The sequence below is a fragment of the Nymphalis io genome, chromosome 29 (genome assembly GCF_905147045.1).
Source record: "Nymphalis io chromosome 29, ilAglIoxx1.1, whole genome shotgun sequence".
Classification (NCBI taxonomy): Eukaryota; Metazoa; Arthropoda; class Insecta; order Lepidoptera; family Nymphalidae; genus Nymphalis; species Nymphalis io.
The window spans coordinates 5,976,550-6,004,348 of record NC_065916.1 but is presented as its reverse complement, the minus strand read 5'-3'; the positions used below and the strand labels follow the sequence as shown (position 1 = coordinate 6,004,348).

The window sequence follows — 27,799 nt, the reverse complement described above, 5'->3', positions numbered from 1 at the left end:
TATTAATTAAAAAAAAAAAAAACGATTTTACTATTTCTAAACTTTTATAAAAAATTAGGAAAGCACGTGTTTGTTGTCAATGTCAAATAAAAAAGAATTCGTTGTCACAGAAGCAACGTAACAATATAATCGTATCGTAATCGTAAAATAATTACAGAACTGCATTATAACATTTATATACTAGCTTTTAGTCTTAATTATTTTTATATATTAATTTTCTTAAAAAAATAAGCCTTGAACTTTTAATTTTGGTAAAACGTTATATTTATTAACAAATTCTTCATAAGAACAGCAGAAACTGTGAGTCCCGTCATTCGAGCGCCATTTTAACCAGGAATATTTAGAATTGTGTTCACAAATATCATTACAAAACGTTAGTTTATCTGTCATTGTTTGATTGTAATAGGAAGAGTTAATTGACACAAATACTGCAGCTGTCTTCTCTCTGGGGTCATAAATTACCTGAAAATTTAAAATATTAAGTTTTTATTCATTATCAATTACGACGAGAAGTATTTAATAATATTGATAAACACGATGATAGTATGAACGAATTCATGGTGTCTTAAGGCCGATTTTTCTATTGATATTATGTTTATTATTTGAAGTAAAATTGGTCGAAGGATTCATTTTAAAGTGGTTAAACAAAAAATGTAAAAAAAAAGACAAAATAAATCTCAATAGAAAAATAAATTATAAGTATACAATTATACATACCTTGAAAAAATACAAAGGCACGGGGAGGATACCGTTATTGTTTTCGTCGACGTCTAGGTAAAAATCCTTGTATGTGGAATTTTCATCAGAGAGTGTAGTCACTCCGAGTGTGCCTGTGTATACGTGCAGCATCGTTTCTGAACGTATTGCGCGACGACGAACCGCCTGGAAATTAAGGGTTATTTAGAAATATACGACTCTATATGCCTAAGCTATTAAAATGAGCAAAATACGAACGTCCTCTAAAGCCGCCCAGTCACCCGCGTTGCCGCGCATCCATTGCGGCGCCGCGTTGATGTAGTGGAAGGACGCGCGTTGCTGGGCATGCAGCGGGAAATCCCCGCGCGGAGCGAGGTGACCGCGACTTAAATACTGATAGACAATTATAAAATAAACATTCATATTTTGGTTGGATAATTAAAACATAATACTTAATTACGTAGGGCTGCCGTTGAGGATGCAGAATGAAACCGAACGAATTTAACTTATACGTTTATTTAAGTAATTAAATTTAACAATTAATTATTTCTAATTTCTAATACGTGACAGTCTGTTCGATGTCAGAACAAAAAGTGAAGATCTGTAGTCTGAATTACATATTTATAACGAAATCGGTGAATCACTGAATGGTCCCCACGGTATGGCAATTCTTGGTAGCACTCGATGTTCGGGAGGTCTTGCGAAACAAAGCAGCGACGCTGGCAACAGGTGCTAGCTTCAAGGAATGCATGGTGTGATTATTTCTCACGGTATGGTATTTCTTGGTAGCGCTCGATGTTCGGGGAGGTCTTGCGATTATTTCTTAACAACTCCCTCCGCAGGATCAGCAGCTATTTGGAGACTTTTGTCGAAAATAGTGCTGATAGAGACATAGGATCTCTGGGGCTGTCCTGGACTTCTTGTGTTCTGGTTGCCTCATTTTCCTTCTGGTTAGTATTCTTTGAAAGCATACATTTGCGACGAATAAGGACGATGCTAATAGTGAGTACTGATGCACCGATGAGTAGGTAGACAGGTATAGTCGTGTGATAGAGCGTGTCTAAGTTCGACAATTCCAAAGTCACTGGTTCTTGAGAGGCAATCCTGGTATTGGTTGAATGTAAGTGAGTCAAATCTATACTGTTCAATTTCAAGATGTTCTTCGCTGTCGCTTTGTATGGATCTTCATTACTATATTCTATATTCAACATTTTCAAAACTTGTCCTTTTACTTGATCATGGTGGTTAGTGATGGTGAAGATGGACGTTTGTAGAGCACACCCTTTAGGTATTTCAGCTAGATAGCTTCCGAGAAGGTTTTTGTATTGATCTTGAGAACAGGTTAAATGAACTTTCGTTAAGTTGGGAAAGCTCAGAACATAGTGACGATCATCCAATTGTTCCATGGCTTGAGAAGATAAGATTACTGGAGTAACCCGACAGATTTCATGGATATGTTGCTGGAGTATAAGATGTTGAATGCAGCTCGTTTGCTCTCCATAGTGTCGGTTTAAGTTGTCCTCGCAAAGATGACCGTGACTGTACTTCGGACATTCTGTCTCTATATACAGTAGATCTTTCTTGTGAATTGCTACGTATGGATAGGTAGGGATTATAATTTTATCATTACTATTAGGGGCTAAGGACAATTTGTAAAGGATGTAGTTATTGGGATTCATGATTGGAAACTTAATTACCAAGATTATATCATTATCTTTATAATAATATCCTAATCTTAATAGATCTAAATATTCCCTAAAATTAATATCTAGCACTACATTTGAATTGTATAAACCTTTTAGTTTATTTAACATAACTATATAAGTGTCGTAATCGAGAACGGAATAATGGATCGTAATAATCGGCATATTCATCGTATATAGAATTGTCAATGAAACTATTGTAATTTACTTCTTTAGATTTAAAGTAGTTCGTAGGGGGTGGGTTCCCGGATTTTGCCCAGTTATGTCCTGTAATTGCTGGTTGTGTAGGCGGCAATGGTCTTGTAACATAATGGCTTACTCCACTCATAGGACGTGGTTGATTAACAGCTTGGTGGTTAAGACGTGAACCTATTTGAAAGTTATTTTGTTGAGGGTTATAATTTGGCGTTGACGATCTAAAAATTTGTTGCGTACGTGTTGGACCGAATTGGCGGGGTTGATACAGATTCTGTCTCCATTGCGGTGTAGATGGTGGAACGAAATGAGGGCGTGAAGGGCCAGGTATATTAAAGTTAAAAGGTTTAGGCGCGGGCATTGAAAACTGTTGGTTAGGCATTTTATAGGCACTTACAAAATTATTTGGTACGGACATAGAATTTATAGATTTTTTGTCAGGTAATCTTTGGTTCCGATTTTGTAGGTACATAGTATTCATCTCCTCGTGTACGAATTCTAATGCCTTTTCGATGGTCTCAGGGCGCATGCAACGTATGCGCGATCCCTTAGGATCGCGCATACGTTGCATTCAAACCTCGCAAATACGCTTGAAGCGTTAATTTACGATAAAGATCTCGTTTAGCATTAATGGTGGTCTCAAGGGTATCATGCAGGTTTACATAGGTCATTATAGTACTGTATAGATTCTGGCAACGCTCATAATACTCCTGCGCGGTGCTAGAACCTTGCGATAAAATAGCTAAATCGTTATATAGAGCGGTCTCATCTCGTTGGTCCGCGAAGTTGTTCACTAAAGCAGTTCGAATGCCTTGCCAGTCGGATGGAATCCCATTAGAATTAATTAAGCGAGCAGCAGAGCCTGTTTACTTTGTTAAGAATTCCGTTGAGAAGAGCACACCTACTTAATTCACTACTACTATCACTACAAAACTGTCCTACCAATTGGTCACATAATTTTAAAAATCTAGTAAGTACATTTGGGTTCCCGTCGAACTCGGGTACCAACCTTAAGGCTTTATAAATGGTGTCTAACTCAGACATTTCCGTTTGTTCTTCTATACTACTTAAACTAATATCTCTTCTATTATCTACGAAAGTTTGCCTACTACTAATAACTATCCTAGGTTCCTTCGATTTTCTTAAATGAAAAATCTTGGCAAATTTTATTAACAGGTTAGTTAGGCTAGGATTGAGCAACCACTAAAAAGAATCTAGTGTACTCACATGAACATGTTTCGGTCTCTCTGCGTTATCGATGTCTGGATACCTCTGGTGCAGCACTACTCGTAGATTCGGATGCTCTGGATGCAGCAGCTAGACAAGCTACGGCGGGGCTTCACACGATTACGGAAATCTTCTACGCGAAACGTTCCGCGAGCATCCTACCGACTGCGCCAATTACGTAGGGCTGCCGTTGAGGATGCAGAATGAAACCGAACGAATTTAACTTATACGTTTATTTAAGTAATTAAATTTAACAATTAATTATTTCTAATTTCTAATACGTGACAGTCTGTTCGATGTCAGAACAAAAAGTGAAGATCTGTAGTCTGAATTACATATTTATAACGAAATCGGTGAATCACTGAATGGTCCCCACGGTATGGCAATTCTTGGTAGCACTCGATGTTCGGGAGGTCTTGCGAAACAAAGCAGCGACGCTGGCAACAGGTGCTAGCTTCAAGGAATGCATGGTGTGATTATTTCTCACGGTATGGTATTTCTTGGTAGCGCTCGATGTTCGGGGAGGTCTTGCGATTATTTCTTAACAACTTCATAAACAAATTATAGAAAATATTTATTACTATTTATTCGCCCGCAGGTAAGCCCCCTCTCACCTAGGGGAGATCTTGGTGTTGGAAAACGGGTTCGTCACAAAAAAAGCAGTCCTATGGTCTTTCTTGGGATTTAACCTTGCTTTATAAAAAAAATTATCAAAATCAGTTCAGTGTTCTAGCCGTGACAGCGTTAGAGATAGATAGACTTTCGCATTTATAGTATAAGTACAGAATTAAGAGCAAATACCTGAATTTTAGTAATATATTGCTCTGCCTTCCCATTGCCGAATATTTCTCTAATTCTTCTCTTTTGATTTTCATTTGCATACAATTTATTCATTTTCGTTTTACCGAATAAATCTCCTTCTGTGAAAAAATGATTATATTATAATGATTGATTATATTATAATGATTGCAATGATTATATTATATGGATGCTTCTCAATGTCTACAATATGGTAGGAATATGTCAAATCTTTAAAAATAGTAAATCGTCTATGGTTTCATCTTAACATCTTAGTATTGACACTTGACAGTACGCCACAAGCATAGGCACAAAGCTACGTGTGAGTTTGGTCTGTGTCAGATAACTCTGTGAGAATAAAAAAATAAACAAGACAAAAGACATAGAACAATAATAAGCAATGAGGGATTATCGTCGTTATTTAATATTATTATTTTACTAATATACAGGATATTAAGAAAACATTACTAAAGTTTAAAATGAATTCAAGATTCGAATTATATTACGGCAGGTCGAAGACAAAAAAAACTATGGAGAGTAGAGGTCTTCTTCCCGGTCGTTTTCTTCATAGCTAAAGGTCGTGTCCACTCTGATCTAGGGTCTGGGTCACGATCTCTGTAAATTTTCTCCAGTCCGTCCTGTCCTCAACTTTCCTCAGGGTTGTGGTCACTTGTGTTGTACCCTATTGTAGGGTTGTACCCTATGACTGCCTTATTTACTTTATTGGAAACAGATAGGGCAACTCCGTTGCGGCTTTCGTTTTCAGGGCCCGAGTAGTATATTGTATGGCCACAAGGTGATCCGCAAATCACGTGTGATTCCGTAAGTGCCATAATGTCTACTTGATAGTTCCCTTGTTCCTGGTCTATTTTCTTCGTTTTGCCCTTCGTAATCATGCCTCGGACGTTCCATGTGCCAGTTTTATATTATTGTAGACTTTGAGATGGTAGTTTTGCTGGTTATCGTTACCAGTAGCATTTACTCCGCACCGTGCCTGGTGATTCAATCGGTACGGCCAGTAGCATATTTCACACCTTGCGGCCTGGGATCCGCCTGGCGCCGGGTGGTGGCCGGATCATATGCCAAGACTCTCTGTCTAGTTTGTCCTTTCATAAGTGGATTCCATGGGAGGAATAGTGCAGTGGTTTCCCCTTGCCTTCTGCACCGCAGCGGTGTTAAATATATCGACCTACCAAGAGTGGAGACTGCTGTCCGGACCCCTCTCTCCCGTCGGCTTATCGGCCTGTTTCTCCAAAGGGATTGGTTGATCAACAATAGGTGAAGGGAGTGGTGTTGGCAGGGAAAGGCTAAATGGCTATGTAGAGCCATGTATTGCGCATCATCCGCGCTTGAAAAAGTAGAGGTAATGACATATTATTTATATAACTATAATAAGTGTCCACTGAAATGTATGTAGTAAGTGTTATGAAAGCGCCTTTAAATCGCCAGTATGTCGCTACTGTAGGTAGGCTATTAATTAAAATTTACATTTATCTAATAGTATTTATCGAGCTGGTTGGTGTGGTTGGTAGTTACTTGCCTTTCATGCCAAAGGTCGTGGGTTCGATTCCCACCCAGGACATACATTTGTGTGCATGAACATGTCTGTTTGTCCTGAGTCTGGATGTAATTATCTATATAAGTATGTATTTAGAAAAGAAAAATAGTATATGTAGTATATCAGTTGTCTGGTTTCCATAGTACGAGCTCTGCTTAGTTTGGGATCAGATGACCGTATGTGAATAATGTCCCGGGATATTGTTATTGTTATTTATAAAGGTGATTAACAGATACAATTTAAAATAGCCCCTTTTGTAGGTCTTCTCTTTCTAGTTCCGTTTTACTCTACAGTGTAATAGTGCTGTTCTTCAAACACCCTCTCGCTCCAGCAGCGCTATTTAAACTTCATACATTTATAGGAATACTTTTTATACACAAAAGTACTTCTTATCTCTTCTATCCATAGAGAAAATCTATTAAAATTACCAAATATGTTGTAAAAAGGTTATAAATTAATATGCAAAGTTAACAAAACTACATTGTGAAAAGAATGAATTATTTACTTTCTTTGGTTTCAACAAAAAATAAAATTTAAAATGATTACATAAACAAACAAGGTTACTTCTAAAACACTTTTTTTTTGAGCATATGGGCCACGTGATCGTAAGTGGTCACCAACGCTCATAGACATTGGCATTGTAAGAAATGTTAACCATAGCTTACTTCGCCAATGCGCCACCAACCTTGGGAACTAAGATGTTATGTCCCTTGTACCTGTAATTACACTGGCTCTCTCACCCTTTAAACCGGAACACAACAATACCGAGTACTGCTGTTTTGCGGTAGAATATCTGATGAATGGGTGGTACCTACACAGACGAGCTTGCGCGAAGCCCTACCACCAGTGGAATGGAACCACACCAATAACATCCCAGGACTATATTATTAACATCATAAGCGACACTGTTGTTATATGACTTTCATGTCTGGTTCTTTTGCGAGGTTATTAATGTTTTACAAATAACTGTATATAGAACATGTATTTACCAATGAAATGTGGTCGCCTACCGCCTGATTGCGAATATGTATATTTCGGTTGTATTTTATGCTTCACATATGCTGTGTGTAGGAGGTGCTTATTGAAACAAGCTTCGTACGTTGTGTAGAAAGCATTATCTATCACGTATCCAACTCTACAATAAATATAAATAAAAAAAGTAAAATTACAAAAACCATTAAACTCTAGATTACTTATAGACACAAATTAATCTCAACGGTTTATTTAAATCCGTTATCTTATTTTGCACACTTATAATAATTTTAATACAATTGCTAATACAGAAAAAAAATTAATAAATAAACAATTCATATTCTAAGTACATACAAATATTGAATTTATTTCAACTAATTTATAACACTCGTCTCCGCCGCCGCGTCTGAGTGTGGGGGGGCTGGTGTAAGATAACCACTGTTCTGATTTTGATGAAATTTGGTATGAATATATTTTTTTTATAAATCTCCTCTCCCTAAGACATCTTTTTAAACGGAGAAGAGACCTTAGCCCAGCAATGGATCATTAACTTTCACGGCTAAGCCATAACGAATTTTGATGAAATCTGCTATGTAGCAAGTTTGAACCCTAAGGAAGAACATAGGCTAGGCTTTCTATAACTAATACCTTATCTAAACCCCCCTAAAACGCAGATGAAGCCGCGGGCGAAAAATAGTTAACCATATACGTACTTGTAAAATTTATATCCCTCATAGCAGTCGCCGATCTCTTCGGTGTTGAACCAGGGTGGTGCGTTGCATTTGATCTCGCTGAAGTTACCAACCCACGCAGACTTAGTCCCTTGGAACGTTTGATCTTTCACGCATTTTACGGTCTAAAAATATGATTATATATAAGGAGCGTTTGTTAGGGGCTGAAATTTATTAAACTTTAGTCCCTACGAATCAATTCCAAACGCGAGAAAAGTTAAGATAAACAAACCTTAAATTTATATAATTCCTGTGATTATCTAATAGCTCTGCTATATTATGCACTACAAACAGTTCTTGATTCATATATATAATACAGCACCACTAACTACATACTTGCACTAATTTTACCTCAAAAGTTCCGATAACTTTGCCAAAATTCAAAACGAGATTATTTAGATTAAGATCAATAATTTTTTCTCAATTCAAGGTCAAATTGATAATCATTTATTTTATGTACAGACATTTTTATAAAATACAAATTTAAAATAAAAAGAGCAAAATACACATTACAAATTTGAAGCAAAAACACGCCGTCTAAAAGATTGTTCTGTGGCATTGTACCCAAGACGGTGGCACTATTGCCTCTGCGCCGCTAGACTCAGCCTTTGGGCTAAATAAGCGCCTCTTGGGTCGCCAGAAATGGACCAGTTTCTTAGAAATATCTTTTATGATTCTTTTTGTATCGGACGACCATGTACCCAATGTTTCAAAACCAAGCCCCGCAAATTCATATTCGTTGGATAAAAGTGAATATTTGCGGCGCTTGAGTATTTGAGCAGCTTATTATTTGGCCTTACGAGACGTATTCTTGATATGAGATACTGCCAGCGTATCCACGCAAGTCAAAATTGTTTATTTATCTATTCACCCCATCCATTGGAATCAGCTAAACCAACTTCTCACTGGAGCAGCGTATTGGAATAAGAAATAACCTACCTTCTTGATAAATAGAAGTAATATTGCAGTCTCTGTTCAATTATGTTGACTGTAAATTGCTCTATTGGACTCTAACGGCTACCTAATACTCATTAGTGCTATGTTTTTGTTTATTTTATTGGCCCTGACTTTAAAGAGACAACAAAGAAACAAAGTCATCGATAACTTCTAAAGAAGGTAACAAAAAAAATACATTTTTTTAATAAATCTAGTAATATCCATGTGGTAGAAATTCGAACATAATTGTTATTAAAAATCTGAAGAAATCACTTTGTATGAAATTGCATATATCGAATATCTTTTCTTTCAACTCTTTATTTCCAATTTTTTTTATTGATTACCCTAAATCACGTAAATAGCTATCAAACAAAAAAAAAAATTAAAAAAAAATTGTTGACGGAGGTAAAAGGTACTAAGCTGTTTTTTCTTAGCCTTTCGCTATTTATATTTACGAGTAGATCCTAGTTTATAAGATTTTTCTCTCTTAGACAGAATTGATAACGTTATACTTTTTCTCCTTATGTACAAAAAACAGCAACTAATATTGTGGAAGAGGACAAAAGGTATAAGGCCTAACTATTGCTCTTTCTTCTTGTTTATCTTTGGTCTTGCTCAATATAATACGAAGTACCTCGTCACCATCGTGTGCCACCAACTACAATATCCAAAATGTTATGTCTCTTATCCCTATAGTTACACTGGCTAACTCGCCTGGTGAACATTAATAGGAAGTATTTTTTGGCGATAGCAAAGCTGGTAATTTGATAGATTTAAAATATCTAAGAGAGAAAATGGAGGCAATCCAAATGTACGAATTTTCAGAAAAAAAAAATTAAGCTTTTAATTTGTTCTTATTAAATAATCTACTTACAAAAAGATTGAAATCTGTATTGTTCTTTCCCAAAACAATGAATTTATTTTTCCCCGGACAAGCTACATGAATAGTTTCTGAACGTCTCAACAATATGTCGCCTGACGTGTTTGTTGGCGCCAAAAAGTCGCCATTGTGTAAATACACGGGCGATGGACTTCCGAAATCATTTTTCAATGATAACTTACAAACTGAAAAAAATAAAACAAATTATTAATTTATTTAAAATTTTATTGACCACCACATATGAAGTTGGAACAAGAGGCGGACTTAATGGCTTAAGGCATTATCAGCCAGTCAACCTTTAGGCAGAAATCCGTGAAGGCTGTAATTAGTAATCAAAAATATACATACATACAAATATAATATCAACAAAATAAATACGGAGCTATAATATATAAAATATAAACATATGAATAATAGTTTAATATATATGTCATAAGAGCACAAGAACTGAGAACTTTCTGACAAACTATGCTCACGGAGACGAGTAACCGTAACAGCCTGTGAATGTCCCACTGCTGGGCTAAAGGCCTCCTCTCCTCTTTTTGAGGAGAAGGTTTGGAGCTTATTCCACCACGCTGCTCCAGTGCGGGTTGGTGGAATACACATGTGGCAGAATTTCAGTGAAATTAGACACATGCAGGTTTCCTCACGATGTTTTCCTTCACCGTCAAGCACGAAATGAATTATAATCACAAATTAAGCACATGAAAATTCAGTGGTGCTTGCCCGGGTTTGAACCCACGATCATCGGTTAAGATTAATTAAGACGAGTCTTGAAATTAAATTTAGGGATTAATTACATATTAAGTCTGAAATTTATTACAATTGAAAGGATTTAGAATAATAAACAATAAATCTCTTGTGCTATTTTATGTGTGTTATTATAACACTACATTACAATTTACACTACACAAGTAGAGATGGACTAGTGGTTAGAACGCGTGAATCTTAACCGATGATCGTTGGTTCAAACCCGGGCAAGCACCACTGAATTTTCATGTGCTTAATTTGTGATTATAATTCATTTCGTGCACCAATTAATTTTCACGTGCTTAATTTGTGTTTATAATTCAGCCCGTGCTTGACGGTGAAGGCAAACACCGTAAGGAAACCTGCATATTAAATATCAATGAAATTCTGTCACGTGTGTATTCCACCAACCCGCATTGAAGCAGCGTAATGGAATGAGCTCCAAAACTTCTCCTCAAAAAGGATGCCTTAGCCCAACAGTGGGACATTCGCAGGCTAGGCTAACATAGATTCATTTATTTATTTTTTCCCTTAATAATTAAACCGAAAGAGATACTTTTACACGTTAATTTGCTATTATTAATAATTGTTGTTACATTTATCTAATAATATGTATAATTCAAAAAACATTATGTACATACGTTAAAATGGCATATTTGCCAGCGAATCCTCGGTTTTTGCTGGTTTTTATGTTAAAAAAAATAAATAAATGTTAATGTTCAAAAGAAAAAAAATTAGCGTTCAATTCTGTTTAATATTTTTTTAATATTGATCAAACAAAGACTTGTTTTACCGTAATTGCTGACCTCATTAAAATAAATATGCATACAGACATAATTAATTTAGTTACTTTTTAATGTTTTAATATTATTTAAACTTAGGTACGATAAAACTTATATTATAACTTATCAATAATTATCTGAATAATTATATAAAATGTGTATATAATTTGAGTTTAATTATAAAATACAATAAGGTATTATTTATTGGTAATAATTTATAGTTATGGCTCTATTTAAGTTATAATAAAGCAATATGTATGTCAAATTAAAAAAAAACAATGAATAATACATTTATGTCATTGCATTTAATTTTTTTTTAATTATTATGCACCAAAATCGTCATGGCAATTCTTGAACGTAAACTAAAAAAGAAAACAAGATGGCAACTGTGAAATCAATACAACATCTAAGTTAACACAAAAATAATAAAAAGTATATTACCGCCGTCGACTTCGTCGCAAATTTTTGTAACAAATAAAATTAAAAAAACAAACACTTTTAACCTGCACATGATTGGTATTGAAAACACACTGAGCTGTATAAACTTGTGGGTGTTGGGTAATAACGGTGTATCCCCTACTATTGGTTCACGATAGAGTTTAGACTTATTCGAGTAATTGTATCGGTTAATCGGTACAGCATAATATTATTTTCGGTTGATACGGGTATACTATGTTATAAAAGATTTCGCCTGGTTTCTTGACGGCTACAAACAAATATGCTACCTTTGCCTTATGCCTTTTTGCTATCGCTGAAGAAACGCGATTACTCGTTACGTTTCGTTTTCACGTTTTGCTTTAATGCTTGTTCTGTCTGTTGGAATTGAATCGGTTTACAACTATGTTAGGAATATGTCAAAACTACAAGAAGTACTAAAAATTGTCTATGATCTCTCCTCTATATCTTTCATAAATTATATATATCCATATGATCTTGATCACACTCATAGGAATTGGCCTATGTCAGTAATCAACAGCCAATCATCGTCCACTACTGAACATAGGCCTCCGCCTTCCACATGCAGTCGGCGCCCGCCACCTTCTTAAGGGCAGCAGCGTTCCCCCTCGTAACCATCTTAACCCCCTACTGCGCTCGCCAACACGCCTGCCCAGCGCGGCGAGTATGGGCAAACCCTCCTACATAAGGTGATGAGTAGATGCGCTCAAAAATAGGCCCCCAGTTAAGTCAGTAAGCTAAATGACAATTAATACATACATACAAAAATTTTGCAAGCCAACACTGATGTGCTTCATTGACTACTCCAAGGTTTTTGACTGCGTACGTTGGGACTGTCTCTGGAAAATCTTAATAGAGATGGGAGTTCCCAAGCACCTGGCAGTATTAATTGAGTGAAACTGTTGAGAGAGTCAATAACGTGATATCGGGACCTTTCAAACCGGAGAAAGGGGTACGGCAAGGCTACATCCTATCCCCCCTCCTTTTTAACATCTACGGGGACTTCATCATGAGAAGGGCTTTAGATGACTGGCAGGGCAGCATTTCGATAGGCGGGACTAAGATTAGCAACCTTCGATATGCAGATGATACCACTCTAATCGCGTCATCCAAAGAAAAACTTGGCGAACTCTTCAGAAGAGTCCAAAGCGAGTAGGTTGGTCTAACAGTCAATAGAGAAAAGACTAAAGTTTTAATAGTGACCTTGAATTTGTCTCAGGGTTTTTGTATCTCGGCTCACTACTGACCGACCAAGTGACCACAGCCCTAAGAAAAGCTGAGGACAGGAAGGACTGGAGAAAATTCACAAATATCGTCACCCAGACCCTAGATCAGAGTGGACACGACCTTCAGCAATGAAGTAAACGACCGAGAAGAAGATTGATTGATAAATAATTTCTTAACATTCGTGCCCAACGGCTAATATAATAATTAGTAGTAATAGTAATTTAAGTATTTATCGAAGTAATTACGTTTAATACAAAATAATTTGTTGTTTGTCATTGTGCTTAAAACCCAAGATAGATAAAAAGGAAATACTTATGACACATAATATTATTTATCACATTTGTTATTTAATATCCTTGTTATATAAACAATCTATATATCTCTAATTCCCGCTTCCCCCTTCCTTCTTAAGTCCACGCGAGCTGGTTCTCGATGTCACCGCCTAACTGTGACATCAATTCCATCGCGAACAAAGAAATTTGGCAACTCCTTTCTTTGTCGCACTTCCAAAAAATGGAATTCCTTACCAGCTCACGTGTTCCCCTCCTCTTACAACTCGGGTTCCTTCAAACGAGGCGTGAAGAGGCATCTTGCGGGCCGGCAAGGCGAAGGTGGCTAGTGCAGAACGTTTTTCCCGTCTGTACTGGCCGTCGTCGCGTTTGGACTCTACTACCACTTACCATCAGGTGGAGTAGAGTCATTTGCCCTCCCGGCGAATAAAAAAAAAAAAAACAAACATTGTATCCTTCAATTAAATTTGAAAAAAATTCAGTTCTTAAAAGAACTAATAAAAAAGAAAACATTTTAATTACTTACTATAACCAACGTGAACAGTACACGTTTAATTTATTACGAAACAGATAAAACCTAAAAATTATTATTATTCTATAAAAACTTGACTTATTTAATAATTTTTTTCTCTAAAAAAATCATAACTATATATTATAAAATAAAACCAATGGTAGCGGTCGCTTTATTTTTAAGATGAATCGCTTACAACTGTACAATACCATTAGCATAATAAAAGAATATATTTAATAAAATGCTCTAATTAATTTAAATATTAACGAGTAATAATATTTTATTGTGTTGGAAGCTATACATGTATACTTATATGTAAATAGGTCGCTTCAAACATAACTGATTCGATATACCGGTCTGGACTTGAGATCGATTTTGACATTTGTGACACGAAAATTAGCGGGCTGTCAATTTAGGCGCTGCGCAATTTTGAGACTATATTTTGTGAAACAAACTACCTTTGAATATTTTATTTTCATACAATCAATATTAAATCAACAATAACTGCGCAGACGTACACTTTTTGTGTCCAGTTGCTTCCACTTGACACATATATCGATCTTCAAAAGTATTCGGTAGGTAACTAGTCTCAATATAACATAATTTAAAAAAAAAATGACTCAGATCTGCCGCCATAAGCTTGAGCCTTTTTAACTACTTTAGCAAGTAAAATCACCATTGTATTTCTTACAGTACCAATGTATATGGTCGGTGATGCTCGCATTTCTTGATCCATTTGCCAGTAAAGTCTAAGTAGGATCAAATCAGGAGATCAGATCAGGATAAGCAGTAGGGTCTAAGAAATAAATAAACTTAAAAAAAATCATTCATAATTGTATCTGTAACTATACAAGATTCTGATTAACTTATCAAACAACGATACCGAGCGTTGTTATCAAAAACAAACAAACGCGGTGAAATTTCAACATTGTGTACAGAAAAAATATTCCGAAACTAAGATGCATAAGCACCTTTCAATATGATAAGAGAATATTATCGTTTATTTGATTAATTATATGTTTTTTATACAGTGTGCAGAACACATATTTTTTATTTTATCTAATGTATAATAATAATGTCCTCCAGACCGATTTCGGCTACGGCGGCCAATCTCAAAAGAGATTAGCCAACTACGCAGGAGATATAGTGCACAAGTGTGTGCGCGAACACAGATGCACTCTCTATTCCCTAACTTTCATAATCCGGCAATCCGACACGACCGGAAAGAGTTCAGGCGCAGGACCAACGGCTTTACGTGCTTTTCGAGGCACGGGAGTGAACTCACTTCCAACTGCAATCAATTCTTGATTAATTTATCCTTATTTATAATACAATATATTCCACTTAACTAGTTATAACCACTTTAATTTAACGTCCAAAGTTCATACTACAACTTCGTGGTCATTGAAATCGCCATTTTTTCGTGAATCCATAGATTATATCATTGATTACTCAATATCTCGACCAATGATATCGTGTCCCTTCAAGATCGAAGTTTATATTTGTCTGTATTCCTCTTGTGGTTGGAATAGACTAAGTAATTCACGGTAACATACACAAGCGATCCCGTGCCGCTCCTCGTACAGACGAAGAGAGTAGCGCTGGTTTTGTAGTGGGTATTCCGATGTTCGGGGCGTATTTTGCGTATTGGACATCAGCGGGTCCCACATACCCCCATGGCTTGATTGTACCCACGTGGAGGAATCGCGTAAAGCGTTTTTTAGCGATAAAAAAAGACTTAGTACTTTATTATTCTTGCGTCATTACAATAAACCTATTCAACTATTATAGTGTAAATAACATAATGAATATCTGTAACGTAACAACTAATTATAATGTACACGAGATTCTTTATTTATTCGATAGCGTTGACATTAACTGGACTATGGAATGCCGATTATTGCCACTAGACAGCGCTGTTAAATAAATCAATGTTTAGTCTATTCCAATTACAATAGGAGTGGATAAAAACAAAACGTAAATTTTAATATTCCGAGTGATTTGAAAGCTCCTCTATGTTATGCACTGCAAACAGTTCTTGATTAATATGACGGGTCGATTGACGTGGTTTGTAGATACTTGCCTTTCACGCTGAAGATTGTGGGTTCGATTCCCACCCAAGACAGACATTTGTGTGCATAAACATGTCTGTCATGACTCACCCTGACTCATCTACAAAAGAAAAGTAGTATATGTAATATATCAGTTGTCTGGTTTCCATAGTACGTGCTCTGCTTAGTTTGGGATCAGATGGCCGTGTGTGAATTATGTCCTCGGATATTATTATTATATTATTATAATATAATCTTCATTAATAATACAGCAATATTCCACTTAACTACTTAACTCCACTTCAATTTCACTTCCAAAATTCCGAAAATAGTTATGCCAATTTTTTAGATGCCATTTTTCAATGAAGTTATTCCGTGTTTTTAAATATGAATGCTTAAAAATTAAATAAAAGAAAAATGTTAATAGTACTATAAATATATGCATTGCTTGGGACAATAAAGTAAAAACTAAAATATTATGTAATAATTATTTATTTAACGGGTAAAACATCTCCCCAGTTGCTCGATCTAGCACATCTATATGTCGTTTGATCATATTTCCCTTTTGAGAATATAATTTCCTTCAATTCTCCTTGAGATGTGCACAATCTGCATATTGTGTGACCCGATCGGACTATTGGAGCTCTGACTATTCTAGGCCACTGCGCATCATCAGATGGTCGATCACCTTTCTTTAGAATTACATATGAAAATAAATCTGCCACAACTTCAGTCTTAGACACAAAGGCCAAAGATTCATACTTCATCAGAAAATTACATGGAGTTTTTTGTTCTAAGTATCTCGGACAGACATTGTCATTAGGGCATGGGGCGAATGCATAACCTTTCTTTTTTGCTGAATTTAAAACAAATTCTCTAGCTTCATTGACAACTCTGAACCCCGCATTGGTGCCATGTTCAACAATTATTAAGAAATTTTCCGTTTTGTTCCACAATTTCTGTATTGTCTCTAAGCGACTTTTCATGTTTGGCAATTCGAATAATGAGAATGCGGATAGAACTATGTCATATTTTAAATCAGCAGATGCCGGTAGAAATTGTCTTTGGAAGTATGCTTTAAATGGCATTTCTACATTATCTCGTCCCTGGCATAGTATGAGTCGAGACAAGTCATTCATATGTGTTGAAGTGTCAACTGTGAAATATTCAAAAATGTCTCCCTTCCAAAACGTATTTACCGCCCACGTCCCTGTGCCAATACCGGATCCAAAGTCAAAGAAACTTCTAGGCTTGAAATCTGGTAAGCGTCTTTTTATTTCGTCGAATATACGTACCAGGATCGCATACTCAGGCGCAGCTCTCGTCATTAAATACTGAAGACAAGTAGGTTTATCATATGAAATATTGCCCCATCGATACACATTCTTTTTTAAAACATTAAAAACTGTAGTGTTTACTTTCCTATTTTGTGTTTCGATCTCTTCTTGCGTCAATTCCTTGTCAATTTTGGAGAATACTTTATTTGAAACACTGCTGTGTATTTTAGCAGCTTTTGCACGTATTTCATCTTCCTCTGGCGGCAGCAAGCGAGAATGTAAGTAATTATTTAACTTTAGGCTATCTTCGTGATAAGTTTTCGCTTCTGAATCTTGTAAAATAAGTTTTATAGCCTTTTGAATGTCTGGAGGAATTATGCCAACTTTATATTGAGATCTACCTGGATGATTTCGAGGTTTGAATTGTTTTGAGTCGAAGTTTTCTCGAAGGCTTGCGTCGATTTCGACTCTAGTTGAATAGTTTGTATATATAGCAGATAAATGTGAGAACTTAATTTTTCTAAACATTTTGTTTATAAAAATCTTATACTTATAACCTAAAATTATCAAAATCAAAACATTTTGTGAACTTTGACAGATTCGTTTTTTTATTTTAATATTTGTATAAGGAATGAATACGTACAGCCAACTAATTAAATATATTTAATATAAAAACAAAGAACTATATTTTAATATTTCTATTATTTGTACTTTAACACAAATCTGTGCTTGCGTATCTATAGATATATATAAAAAATATTTAATTAAAATTATTTATTAAAATTATTATTTATTAAAATAATGTAATCGGTTGAATGATTCTTTTCCGCCAAAACAAAGTTTTAATTTCAAAATGTAATATAAACCCTATATCTATATATTGAATTGTTTCTTCCGAACCGTAATATTATACATCAATACTAGATTTTTTTTAATTGGAAGTATATAAATTGTTTAAACCAAATTATGTACAATTTATATTATGAATAAAGATATATTATATAACTTATCTTTAATTTAATTAAAAATAAACCTATTTATTATTTGAATCACTAAATCTATTTTGAAAATGTTAAAAGTCATAGTCATGATCTTCCTTTAAAAATTGTTTTCTTATTAATTTTAAATTAACAGAAATAAATTTAGATAACTTTATTATCAATACAAGTCATAATCTTAGATACAAAATTAGGATTTTTAAATTACTAAAAAAAATAAAAAAATGTAATCCAAATCAAAAGTTTATGAGAAAAAAAAACCATTTCTAACATTTTATTATTTACATTTATTTAAAAATAATATGTATTTAAATAAAATATATTTTACATAGTTAACTATTTTAGTATTAAACACATCAACTAACAAATATTTATTTACATAAATCATAATATAAATAGGCATTAATTTTTTATTCTAATCATTTCATCCTTGTGCTTTGTGATACATAATCTGAAATCATTCACTTCTCCTTGGCATTTTCTCCAATCCTTTGTTGTATTTATACATTCCTGGTAAGAAAAAAAACAAATTATGCATAATTGTAGTTCTTGTACCTACAAGAAAATAATATTTTTATTACAAGAAACTTATTTAGTCAAATTCCTTATTCAAGATAGAAGCATTAGACAAGCAATCTTAGTTGGAAAGGAATCTCAAGTATGAGATAAACCTGAAAAAAACCTCATAATAATATACTGTTTTAGGTGATTGATTCGTTAGCAAAAAAAAAGTATATTATAAAAATATTTTAATAGTATTTTCCTACATTCACTCATTTTGTTAATGATCTCTATATCACATTATTATGTTCATTACAACAAAAAGTTTTATATCAGATTAAGTCACTGATCGAAAATTTAGAATTATTTGTTATCATTCAAGCTGACACAGTTTGCTCAAGGCAGCAACGGACCGAAGTAATTTTTTTTTAAACAAGCAAAGGTCAACCTGAAATAATACTAAGATTTAAGGTAGGTATATTATAACAAAGATTTTTTTTTTTTTTTTATATGCCCCGGGATGGCAAATGACTCTACTCCACCTGATGGTAAGTGGTAGTAGAGTCCAAACGCGACGACGGCCAGTACAGTCGGGAAGAATGTTCTGTACTAGCCGTCCCCGCCTTGCCGGCCCGCAAGATGCCTCTTCACGCCTCGTTTGAAGGAACCCGGGTTGTAAGAGGAGGGGAACACGTGAGCTGGTAAGGAATTCCATTTTTTGGTAGTGCGACAAAGAAAGGAGTTGCCAAATTTCTTTGTGCGCGATGGAATTGATGTCACAGTTAGGCGGTGACATCGAGAACCAGCTCGCGTGGACTTAAGAAGGAAGGGGGAAGCAGGAATTAGAGAGAATAATTCCTCAGAGCACTCGCCGTGATACAGACGATAGAAAGTGCTCAGTGCTGCTATCTCGCGACGCAATTGTAAAGGTTCAAGGGTGTTTGTGACTTTTACGTCGCCAATAATGCGTACTGCACGTCGCTGCAACCGGTCCAAGGCCTCCATTAGGTACTTAGCGGAGCCATCCCAAAGGTGCGAGCAATATTCAACGCAAGACCGTACCTTTGTTTTGTATAACAGGCACAGTTGTTGTGGCGTGAAAAAACGCCGCACCTTGTTTAGAACTCCGAGTTTTCGTGAAGCTGCTTTTATAATAGCCTCGATGTAATCCCTTGGACTAAGGTCGCAGCGAACGTCCATCCCCAGCATGGCGATTTTGCTTTGTATCATCAGCGGTGTGCCACAGAGGGAGGGATGAGGGTAAAATGGTGACTTTTTCACGATTTAACCACTTTATTGATTCATAATCTTAAAAATAAGAAATTACGACACCTATTTTGACATCTTAAGCACAAAAATGGTTATTATTAAAATAACAAACCTGAACTTTATAATGTAAGTCCAGGCAACCAGCCTTTTTTAACATCGACTCCACTGGATCGTCGTCACTTTCAACTTTCTCTCTTGGTTTTACAGTCATTTCTAGTCTATAAATGCGTATAATTACAATATACTATTTTTTTTTAATTATGGGACTTTCAATAACATAACCTCAGTTCAATCAAAATCCAAGAACTGTCACTGTCAAGTGTCAATAAACAGATTTTAGTTTTCGATATTTATTATCTGTAGAATGGAGTCAACGATTTTCTTGCACAGTACCTCTACCCATTTCGTGTAGGTCTCTTAAATAAATTCAAAGTTCCCTATCTATTTTATATATTGATACATAAATGAAAATTAAATAATAGCAAAATTTTTGTTATTTAATTAATAAAGTAATCAGCTATGTTCATTTATTTATTTGCAGGTCGAATTTTTAAATCCAGAATTCATAGTTTATCTAAAAATCATCATATTTTTTACGATAAGTAAAAGCGTCTTTTAAATCGTTTTGTAATTAATTCATAAAATCTTTAAAATCATTTATTGTTTATGCATAGGAAAATTTAATTTACAGATGTCTTTAATAAGAGTTTTTTGATAATTGAGTAATTACTTGAATTTATCAACATATTTTATCAACATAGCATTATGTGTGTGATTGCGATTTTTTTTAAGCACCTAGAAGACCATGACTATGTTCTACATAATTCAACCTAAAAGCTTTTCGTTAATATATAACCATATAATATTTTCCTAAAAAAAAAGGCTTTATAAATCATTCATGATAATAAAACAAATTTCAAAAATTTAAAGATTTAATTTAAATATATTAAAAACAACTATAATAACATTTAGGCTAGAATTTTGCTTTTGTTTCTGAGTGCGGTGTATGCAATGATGATAGAAAGAACAGTTGCAAGAACTTCGGAGTTCACCCATGGACCGGAATAGCCTGGAAATAAGACAGTTCACATTTAATACGAATAAAAATATAATATCAATTCTATTATAACTTATAGATATTATATGGACACATTTTAGCTTTTTTTCATAGTATGGTTAGAAAGACGAGCAAACCATCTAAGTGGTCATCACCACCAATAGACATTGGTGCTGTAAGAAATATTAACCATTCCTTAAATTGTCAATGTGCCATCAACCAAGGGAAGTAAGATATTAGGTTTCTTATAACCACATATAACTGGGACCAGCATGCACAAAGCCGTATCAACAAGTCAAATACTGTCTAATAATAAGATATACACAAATATACTCACTTCCAGGGTGCTGCAATTGTATGGCCAGTAGTGGGGCAGCTTTAACAGATGGGTCATTGCGGCGAGCTCTGCGAAGGGATGCCCAACCTTCTTCGTCGAAAACAAGTACTTCGTGGACACCAGCACGTGCCTTTGAGGGCTCCTCAGTCCAAGAAACCTTTAAATTTGTTAATAGTTAATTTGGAATCACTTATAATATTAGCTTCCCATATCTAAATATAATTGAGTAATTGCAATATTCATTTATTAATAGTTTTAATAAAAGAAATTTAAATATACAATTCATTTTCAATCAACAAGATTTTATAATTTCGTCTAAATATCAATTTGTTGTGCGTTCTAATAAAAAAAAACATTAAAATTGGAATATTCTAAGACGTTTCTTTGAGGTCGATGACTTTATGAAGCTTACCTGGTATCTATTTTCGGCAATACGCGCCGCTGTCAATGGTTTCCCTTCAACCTCAGCGTACAGCGCGTAGTTTTCAGGCAGAGGTTTATCACATTTCAATGTAAATTCTGTAATATATGCTATTTGTGTGACGATGGTTGCATCCAGACTCGTGAAGGATGCCGCTTCAACTTGGGGGTTCTGGCAGGTTTGTGCCAGTGAACCGCTGATAGCAATAGCGAAAACTGTTAAAATATATTTTGTGACCATTTTGCAGTCTTTTGATCGAGGTTTATGTTAACACTATGTGTTTTTAATAGAAATGTTTCGCTGATACCCGTCCACGTATCGAGTCGTATGCAATTCGAAATGAAAGTGACGGCAACATTCAGAAGTCTTATGTAGAGTGAAAGGTATCTCAATAATAAAAAAAAGTAGCTTAAAACTGTTTTAGTTTTTATTGAATTATTGTATTATACTTTTAATTCGTAATTGCAATTTAAATGTTTATAAAATTGATTATTTAGGTATAAAAAAATATATTTAGATACATTGTCACAACACATTTTGTAACGTATTATGTGTTCGGAACGCACTCTCTAACATCACCGATGACGTGTGGCCAGAATGCCAAATTTAACCGGAACAAAAATGCGTTCAGTAATATTTTTATGACGAATAAATATTTAAATAAATAATTGTAAAAAGCAATAATTTTCTCAGTACCTTTATTGAATTGGACATTTTTTAGAAGTTTTATTTAATATTTTAAATATAAAAAAATTATAAATATACTCTTTATTTTGTATGTTATGTAGCATATCGTCCTCAGTCAGTTGTCAACATTTCACGGGGTGAGTAATGTAGTGATTTCTTACAGAATAGCACTGTTATGCCTGAATCTTATCCAGTCGTCATACTGTGAGACCTGTTTGAGTATTGTCTTAAGACAACGATTAGATTAAAATTAACTGGTTTATTTTATTTTATTTTATTAAGGACCATCAGCAGTCACAACACTTACATGTACATATTTATTAATAATAAAACAAACACATTCAGCTTACATAAAATGTGCGACATTTAAAGACGGCCACAACATGCATATCAAGGTACAGTATAAACAAATTATAACATAAACAATATTTTTTATAATACTAAATTACTAAAAATTGTACACATTTCTATAGAAAAAATAATAATAAAAATAAATAAATAATATTAATTAATAACATTGAAAATAAAGCTGTAAATATTATAGTTAACGAGTGCACTCATTTCATTTATCACATTAAAAATATATAATAAAATAATTTAAATAAGAAAACAATAAGTAGTAAATAATTAAAAATTTCAAAATGTAAGTTGTATAATAATAATATCTTTAATGAATCTTAATCGATGATCGTGGGTTCAAACCCTGGCAAGCACCACTGAATTTTCATGTGCTTTATTTGTGATTATAATTCATCTCGTGCTTAACGGTGAAGGAAAACATCGTGAGGAAACCTGCATGTGTCTAATTTCATTGAAATTCTGCCACATGTATATTCTACCAATCCGCATTGGAGCAGCGTGGTGGAATAAGCTCCAAAACCTTCTCTTCAAAAGGGTGAGGAGGCCTTAGCCCAGCAGTGAAGTTGAAGTTGTACGAAGTCTAAATTACTTTTAATTAGTTTAATAAGTTTCACTATGCTTGATTGTATTGGTTACATCCCTTATGAAAACATTGAAAAGCCATGGAACCAGACGACCCTTGTGGAACCCCAGAACTGACTTTGTAAGAGACAGATCGAAAACCACTTACAACAACGTATTGTGTACGATCGTTTAAATACGATTTAAGCCAATCGAGTAAAGATCCAACTATTCCATAACTGGATAGTTTTTTTAATAGTGTATCATGACATACTCTGTCCAAGGCTTTCGAAAAGTCTGTGTAGACATCATCGACTTGTATTTGATCGTCCATTAAAATCATAATACTGTATATATATGCCAGCAGTTTAGTGTTTGTCAATCTGCCTTTTACAAAACTGTGTTGATTATTGTTTTGATGTTGTTTAAAATAAAAAGTAAGGAGCGGAAGAACCAAAGCTTCGAAAGTTTTGGCAATTACTGGTAAAATAGATATTGATCTATAATTTTCAATTTTATCTACATCACCGGATTTGTGGATTGGGACAACCTTTGCAACTTTCCATTTCATGGGAAATGTTCCTGTTCGCAGACTCTTGTTAAATATCAAGAATAACGGAGGGCTTAATTGATTAGCACATCTCTTCAGGATCTTCTTTTGTTTACTTTAAGACTATTTAAATGATTTATAAGCGTGATAGTTCGAATGTACCTATAATACCAAAAGATACTAACATTCTGAATATATAAATGCGAAAATTTGTGACGATGGATGGAACTTTGTTATTCTTTCACATAAAACCTACTTTTGGATTTGGATGAAATTTTGAAATATAGAGATAAGAATCCCATATTCGACTTGTGTAACGTTCTTCTCGGGTATATTTAAAATACCGTACCAGTGTTTTAGAAAAATACCGTGAGTATATCTTATTTAGATTTCTACTGAAGTTAGTCTCCAAGAGTAGAAATAGCGAATCGAGCTCGTTTTGAAACTTTAAATAACGTTTTAAACTTGCAAAACCAGCTGAAGATGTGAAGATGTAATTTAAAAATAAACAATAGCAATGACAGTATGAACGGAGTTTTACTTGGTGGTAGGGCTTTAAGCAAGTCCGTCTGGGTTGGTACCCACTCATAAATAAAAAAATATCTGAGATTCGGATTACGTAATGATCCAGTTTTAAGGTGAGCACTCATCAGATATTCTACCGCAAAACGGCAATACTTGATATTGTTGTGTTCCGGTTTGAAGGGTGAGTGAGCCAGTGTAATTACGGGCACAAGGGACATATAATCTTAGTTCCCAAGGTCGGTGGCGTATTGGCTATAAGCGATGGTTGACATTTCTTACAATGCCAATGTCTAAGGGCGTTTGGTGACCACTTACCATCAGGTGGCCAATATGCTCGTCCACCTTCCTATTCTATAAAAAAAAAAAGAAAAGTGTAGCTACAGGTTTAAGCATAGATAATACATATAAGCTGGGCTTAAGGGACATAGTATCTTGATTTCCAAGGTTAGTGGAGCATTGGCGATGTCAGCGATGGTTAATATTTCTTGCAATGTAAATGTCTGTGGGCGGCGGTGACCACTCCCGACCAACCATCTGGTGGCCCATTTTCTGGTCAGTAAGGTAATATGTAGATAAATGAGAGGGAATATAGGTTAATTCTCAAAAATACTGTCTTTTCATTAAGATCCTAGTATAAATAACCAGGGCCGCGTTTAATCTATCTTAGACGCACATAAGGATCAAAACGTTTCTCTACAATCGCAATAAATGAATATCTAGATAATTGTAATATGATTCGGAAATTTAACTCTTAACCTTCACAGGTCAGTGCTTTTTTATGTTTATTATCAGGTACCGTATTACGTCAATTATTTTGTCATGAAATCCAATACTAATATTTTGTAAAATGGAACGGCGACTGTAATAATTATTTTTGAGGGCAGACCGGGGCTCTTTCTCGCGGGGTCCTGGCCAGTTGCCCAAAGTGGCCAATGGAAAAAATGGTCCTGTAAATAACTAGTTCCTGCCCCCTTGTTGGGGATCAGGTGTTATTTTATGGAAACTCAATTGAGATTATTGCCGAAAATTTTAGAGACTCACTTATTACAAGCAACTTGGTTGTAGGTAGTTTGTGGCGTTCGGGTCGTGCTACCCACTCATCAGATTTGAAAAATACCAGCCTTTCATAAATCAGCAGGAGTTAACATATTTACAATTGTTTTTCAACAAATAAGCTAAGCCAAATAAGGAATTTCGTGACAGTAACCAGTAAACAGTGTTACTGGATTTTGAAAGAAAACTTTGGTGTGTAAGCGTGTAATATAAATACATATATATTTTTTTTCTTTAATTTAACATGGTATGGTATACATATATTCGTAAGCATAACGAATCGTCTACTTAATCGATTCTTTTTAATTGATTCGATTCCGTTCAAAAGCATATGTAACACTTGTGGGTTTTAAGAAATGAAAAACAGTCCAATAATTAATACACTCAATTTATAATAGACAGCGTAACGTTGTGCCTGGAAGAATTTAAAATGAATGCGCTTGTTCGTATGATACTTCACTCATCCCCCTTCTATTGATAGGGTCTGGTGATGGCAGTTTCAAGGGCTGTGCCCTTATGACTGCGGTATCCTGTTTCGCCGTCCGTTACGACGGACGGGTCGTTGGGGCGGGAAGATCCCTGGGTGAGTGCAACAAATGTCTGTAATGCAGGACCAGTCCAACGACCTTGCGGTCGTGGGTGGTGGACGCAGTCTAAGAGCCTTTCGCGTGGTCGGTTTCTTACGGTCGGCCGCGGTAAAACACTGTTTTGACAGATTGATTCGTCGGGTTCGGCTCTTTTGGGGAGCTGGTTGTTCTAAATGCGCTCCTTTGGCGCATCCTACCCACTTTATACAAAAATTAATCGGAAGTCAGTTTACGAACAAATAAAGTTAAATTATTGTTTAATAATATGATGATAAACGAAATTATTAATAGTGAATTATAGACATTTTTTTTATTTTAAATATATAATAAGATAAATAAATCACCAAGATAAAATATCATTGGGAGTAGTTATTATGCGCCACAACAGCTGGGCGCCTATGTGCTATATCATAATTAAATGAAAAGTACCAGGCGTTCATAAATCAGTAGGAGTTGAATTTATTGACAATTGTTTTTCAACAACATTTTGCATTTAATTATTTCGACTCTCGAAAACACACGTCACGTACAAATATACATGTCGTCAAACAGCAGTACTTAGTATTGTTGTGTTCCAGTTAGAAGTGTGAGTGAGTCAGTGTAACTAAAATCACAAGGAACATAACATCTTAGTTCCCAAAATGGTTAGTTAATTTTTTCTTCACCAATATCTATGTTGGATTATATAGACTATTTTATAAAAAAAAGTTAATACCATAATTTTCATTGAAAATAGGGGGAAAGTTTAGTAAATGGGTGCGAAATAAAACCAAGTTATTAATGTTATCCGTAAAGGCATATAATTATTTATTTATACAACATGTCCAGTGCCTGTGGACGAGTGAGTTCATATTTCTCTAATGTCAAATTGACATTTCGATTTTACCGCGTTTACGTCCATTTTTTTAAAAAAGTCACAGGCCGTTAAGAAACAAAAAACTAACGTCACTTTAAGGCGATTTAAATTGAGTTTTTTTTTTTAATTCCATCACAGACCATTAAAGGTTTTATACATTTTGTTTGTAAACAGCAGGCTTAGACAAAGAACATTCTATTGTCGAAGCGATTTGTAACTTAAAAAAATTCCATAAGCTATATATATAGCATTGACGATTGACACGCAAATAAAACAAATAAAACAATAAAATATATATATATATATATAAAACTTTCTCGTCAATTTCATTATTTGTATAGAAAACATGTGGAAATACAATTTTGTTACAATATTAAACACAATCCGATCGCAATCCGTTTGCAATTGTACAAGTTAAGCTCACATTTGTTTCAAAAGTACGATAGCGGCTAAAACCCGAATATAATATATAAAATGAATATTATATACACATCGCAATAGCTTAATGTGTACAAATGTCAAACAGATCGATCGCTTAAACATAAAGTGGCCTACGTCTTCAATTCTTCAACCGTTGATCACTTATCTACAACCGCTTATGTATGTACATCTGTCTAAGCCCGCAGAGGTAAAATGAAACGAAATGGTGAATGTTATCCGTAAAGGCCTATATTTATTTATTTATACGACATGTCCGTGTGTCAGTGGTTGCCGGGGGGTGTTTTGGCGGGCGAGGCGGGCGGGGGGTTGCTCCACTCGACGCCTTCCCCCTCGTACTGAGTGTTCTCGAGCCTCGTGATGAGTCGCTCGTCCTCGTCTCCGAACTCGCCGCCCATCAGCGACGGCTCACCGACCACCATCACGTCCTAATGTAACGAATAGTAACGTTATTGATAACACCAAAATAATACTTTATTGGAGTCCTTTATTGTAATCCTAGCCATTTTAAATCGTAATTTTAAAACATAATTTTAAAGTTACCATCAATTCAGAATTT

General features: G+C 34.8%; 5 protein-coding genes across 15 annotated transcripts in view; all 5 read right to left on the bottom strand.

Annotated features, from left to right (window-relative positions):
* Positions 1-70: 70 nt before the first annotated feature.
* On the bottom strand, positions 71-11,740 carry LOC126779565 (uncharacterized). 2 transcript variants are annotated; one of them, XM_050503671.1, is made up of 8 exons: positions 11,670-11,740; positions 9,691-9,881; positions 7,863-8,005; positions 7,167-7,312; positions 4,623-4,741; positions 955-1,089; positions 718-882; positions 71-462 (listed from the first exon to the last, which is right to left on the bottom strand). In XM_050503671.1, the coding sequence occupies exons 1-8, from the start codon at positions 11,737-11,739 to the stop codon at positions 220-222; spliced, it is 1,212 nt and encodes a 403-aa protein (XP_050359628.1). In that variant the 5' UTR covers position 11,740; the 3' UTR covers positions 71-219. The 2 variants fall into 2 exon arrangements, with proteins under 2 accessions (XP_050359628.1, XP_050359629.1); XM_050503672.1 differs by having other exon boundaries at positions 4,623-4,738.
* Positions 11,741-16,237: 4,497 nt separating this feature from the next.
* LOC126779551 (methyltransferase-like protein 17, mitochondrial) lies at positions 16,238-17,616 on the bottom strand. The gene has a single exon (XM_050503648.1). The coding sequence runs from the start codon at positions 17,566-17,568 to the stop codon at positions 16,255-16,257; it is 1,314 nt and encodes a 437-aa protein (XP_050359605.1). The 5' UTR covers positions 17,569-17,616; the 3' UTR covers positions 16,238-16,254.
* Positions 17,617-18,292: 676 nt separating this feature from the next.
* LOC126779705 (cytochrome c oxidase assembly factor 4 homolog, mitochondrial) lies at positions 18,293-20,100 on the bottom strand. The gene is made up of 2 exons (XM_050503866.1): positions 19,921-20,100; positions 18,293-18,548 (listed from the first exon to the last, which is right to left on the bottom strand). Exons 1-2 carry the CDS (start codon positions 20,017-20,019, stop codon positions 18,441-18,443), a joined length of 207 nt encoding a protein of 68 aa, XP_050359823.1. The 5' UTR covers positions 20,020-20,100; the 3' UTR covers positions 18,293-18,440.
* A 628-nt stretch (positions 20,101-20,728) lies between these two features.
* Positions 20,729-21,975, bottom strand: LOC126779660 (translocon-associated protein subunit delta). Its single transcript, XM_050503814.1, has 3 exons — positions 21,615-21,975; positions 21,203-21,359; positions 20,729-20,877 (listed from the first exon to the last, which is right to left on the bottom strand). The coding sequence occupies exons 1-3, from the start codon at positions 21,861-21,863 to the stop codon at positions 20,777-20,779; spliced, it is 507 nt and encodes a 168-aa protein (XP_050359771.1). The 5' UTR covers positions 21,864-21,975; the 3' UTR covers positions 20,729-20,776.
* A 5,109-nt stretch (positions 21,976-27,084) lies between these two features.
* Positions 27,085-27,799, bottom strand: part of LOC126779541 (LIM domain-binding protein 2) — a 64,422-nt gene continuing 63,707 nt past the window's right edge. For all 10 annotated transcript variants that reach the window (XM_050503626.1, XM_050503627.1, XM_050503636.1 and 7 more), the window contains one exon: positions 27,085-27,668. In XM_050503626.1, coding sequence (XP_050359583.1) covers positions 27,504-27,668 — 165 coding nt within the window. In that variant the 3' untranslated portion in view covers positions 27,085-27,503. The remainder of the gene's footprint in view (positions 27,669-27,799) is intronic.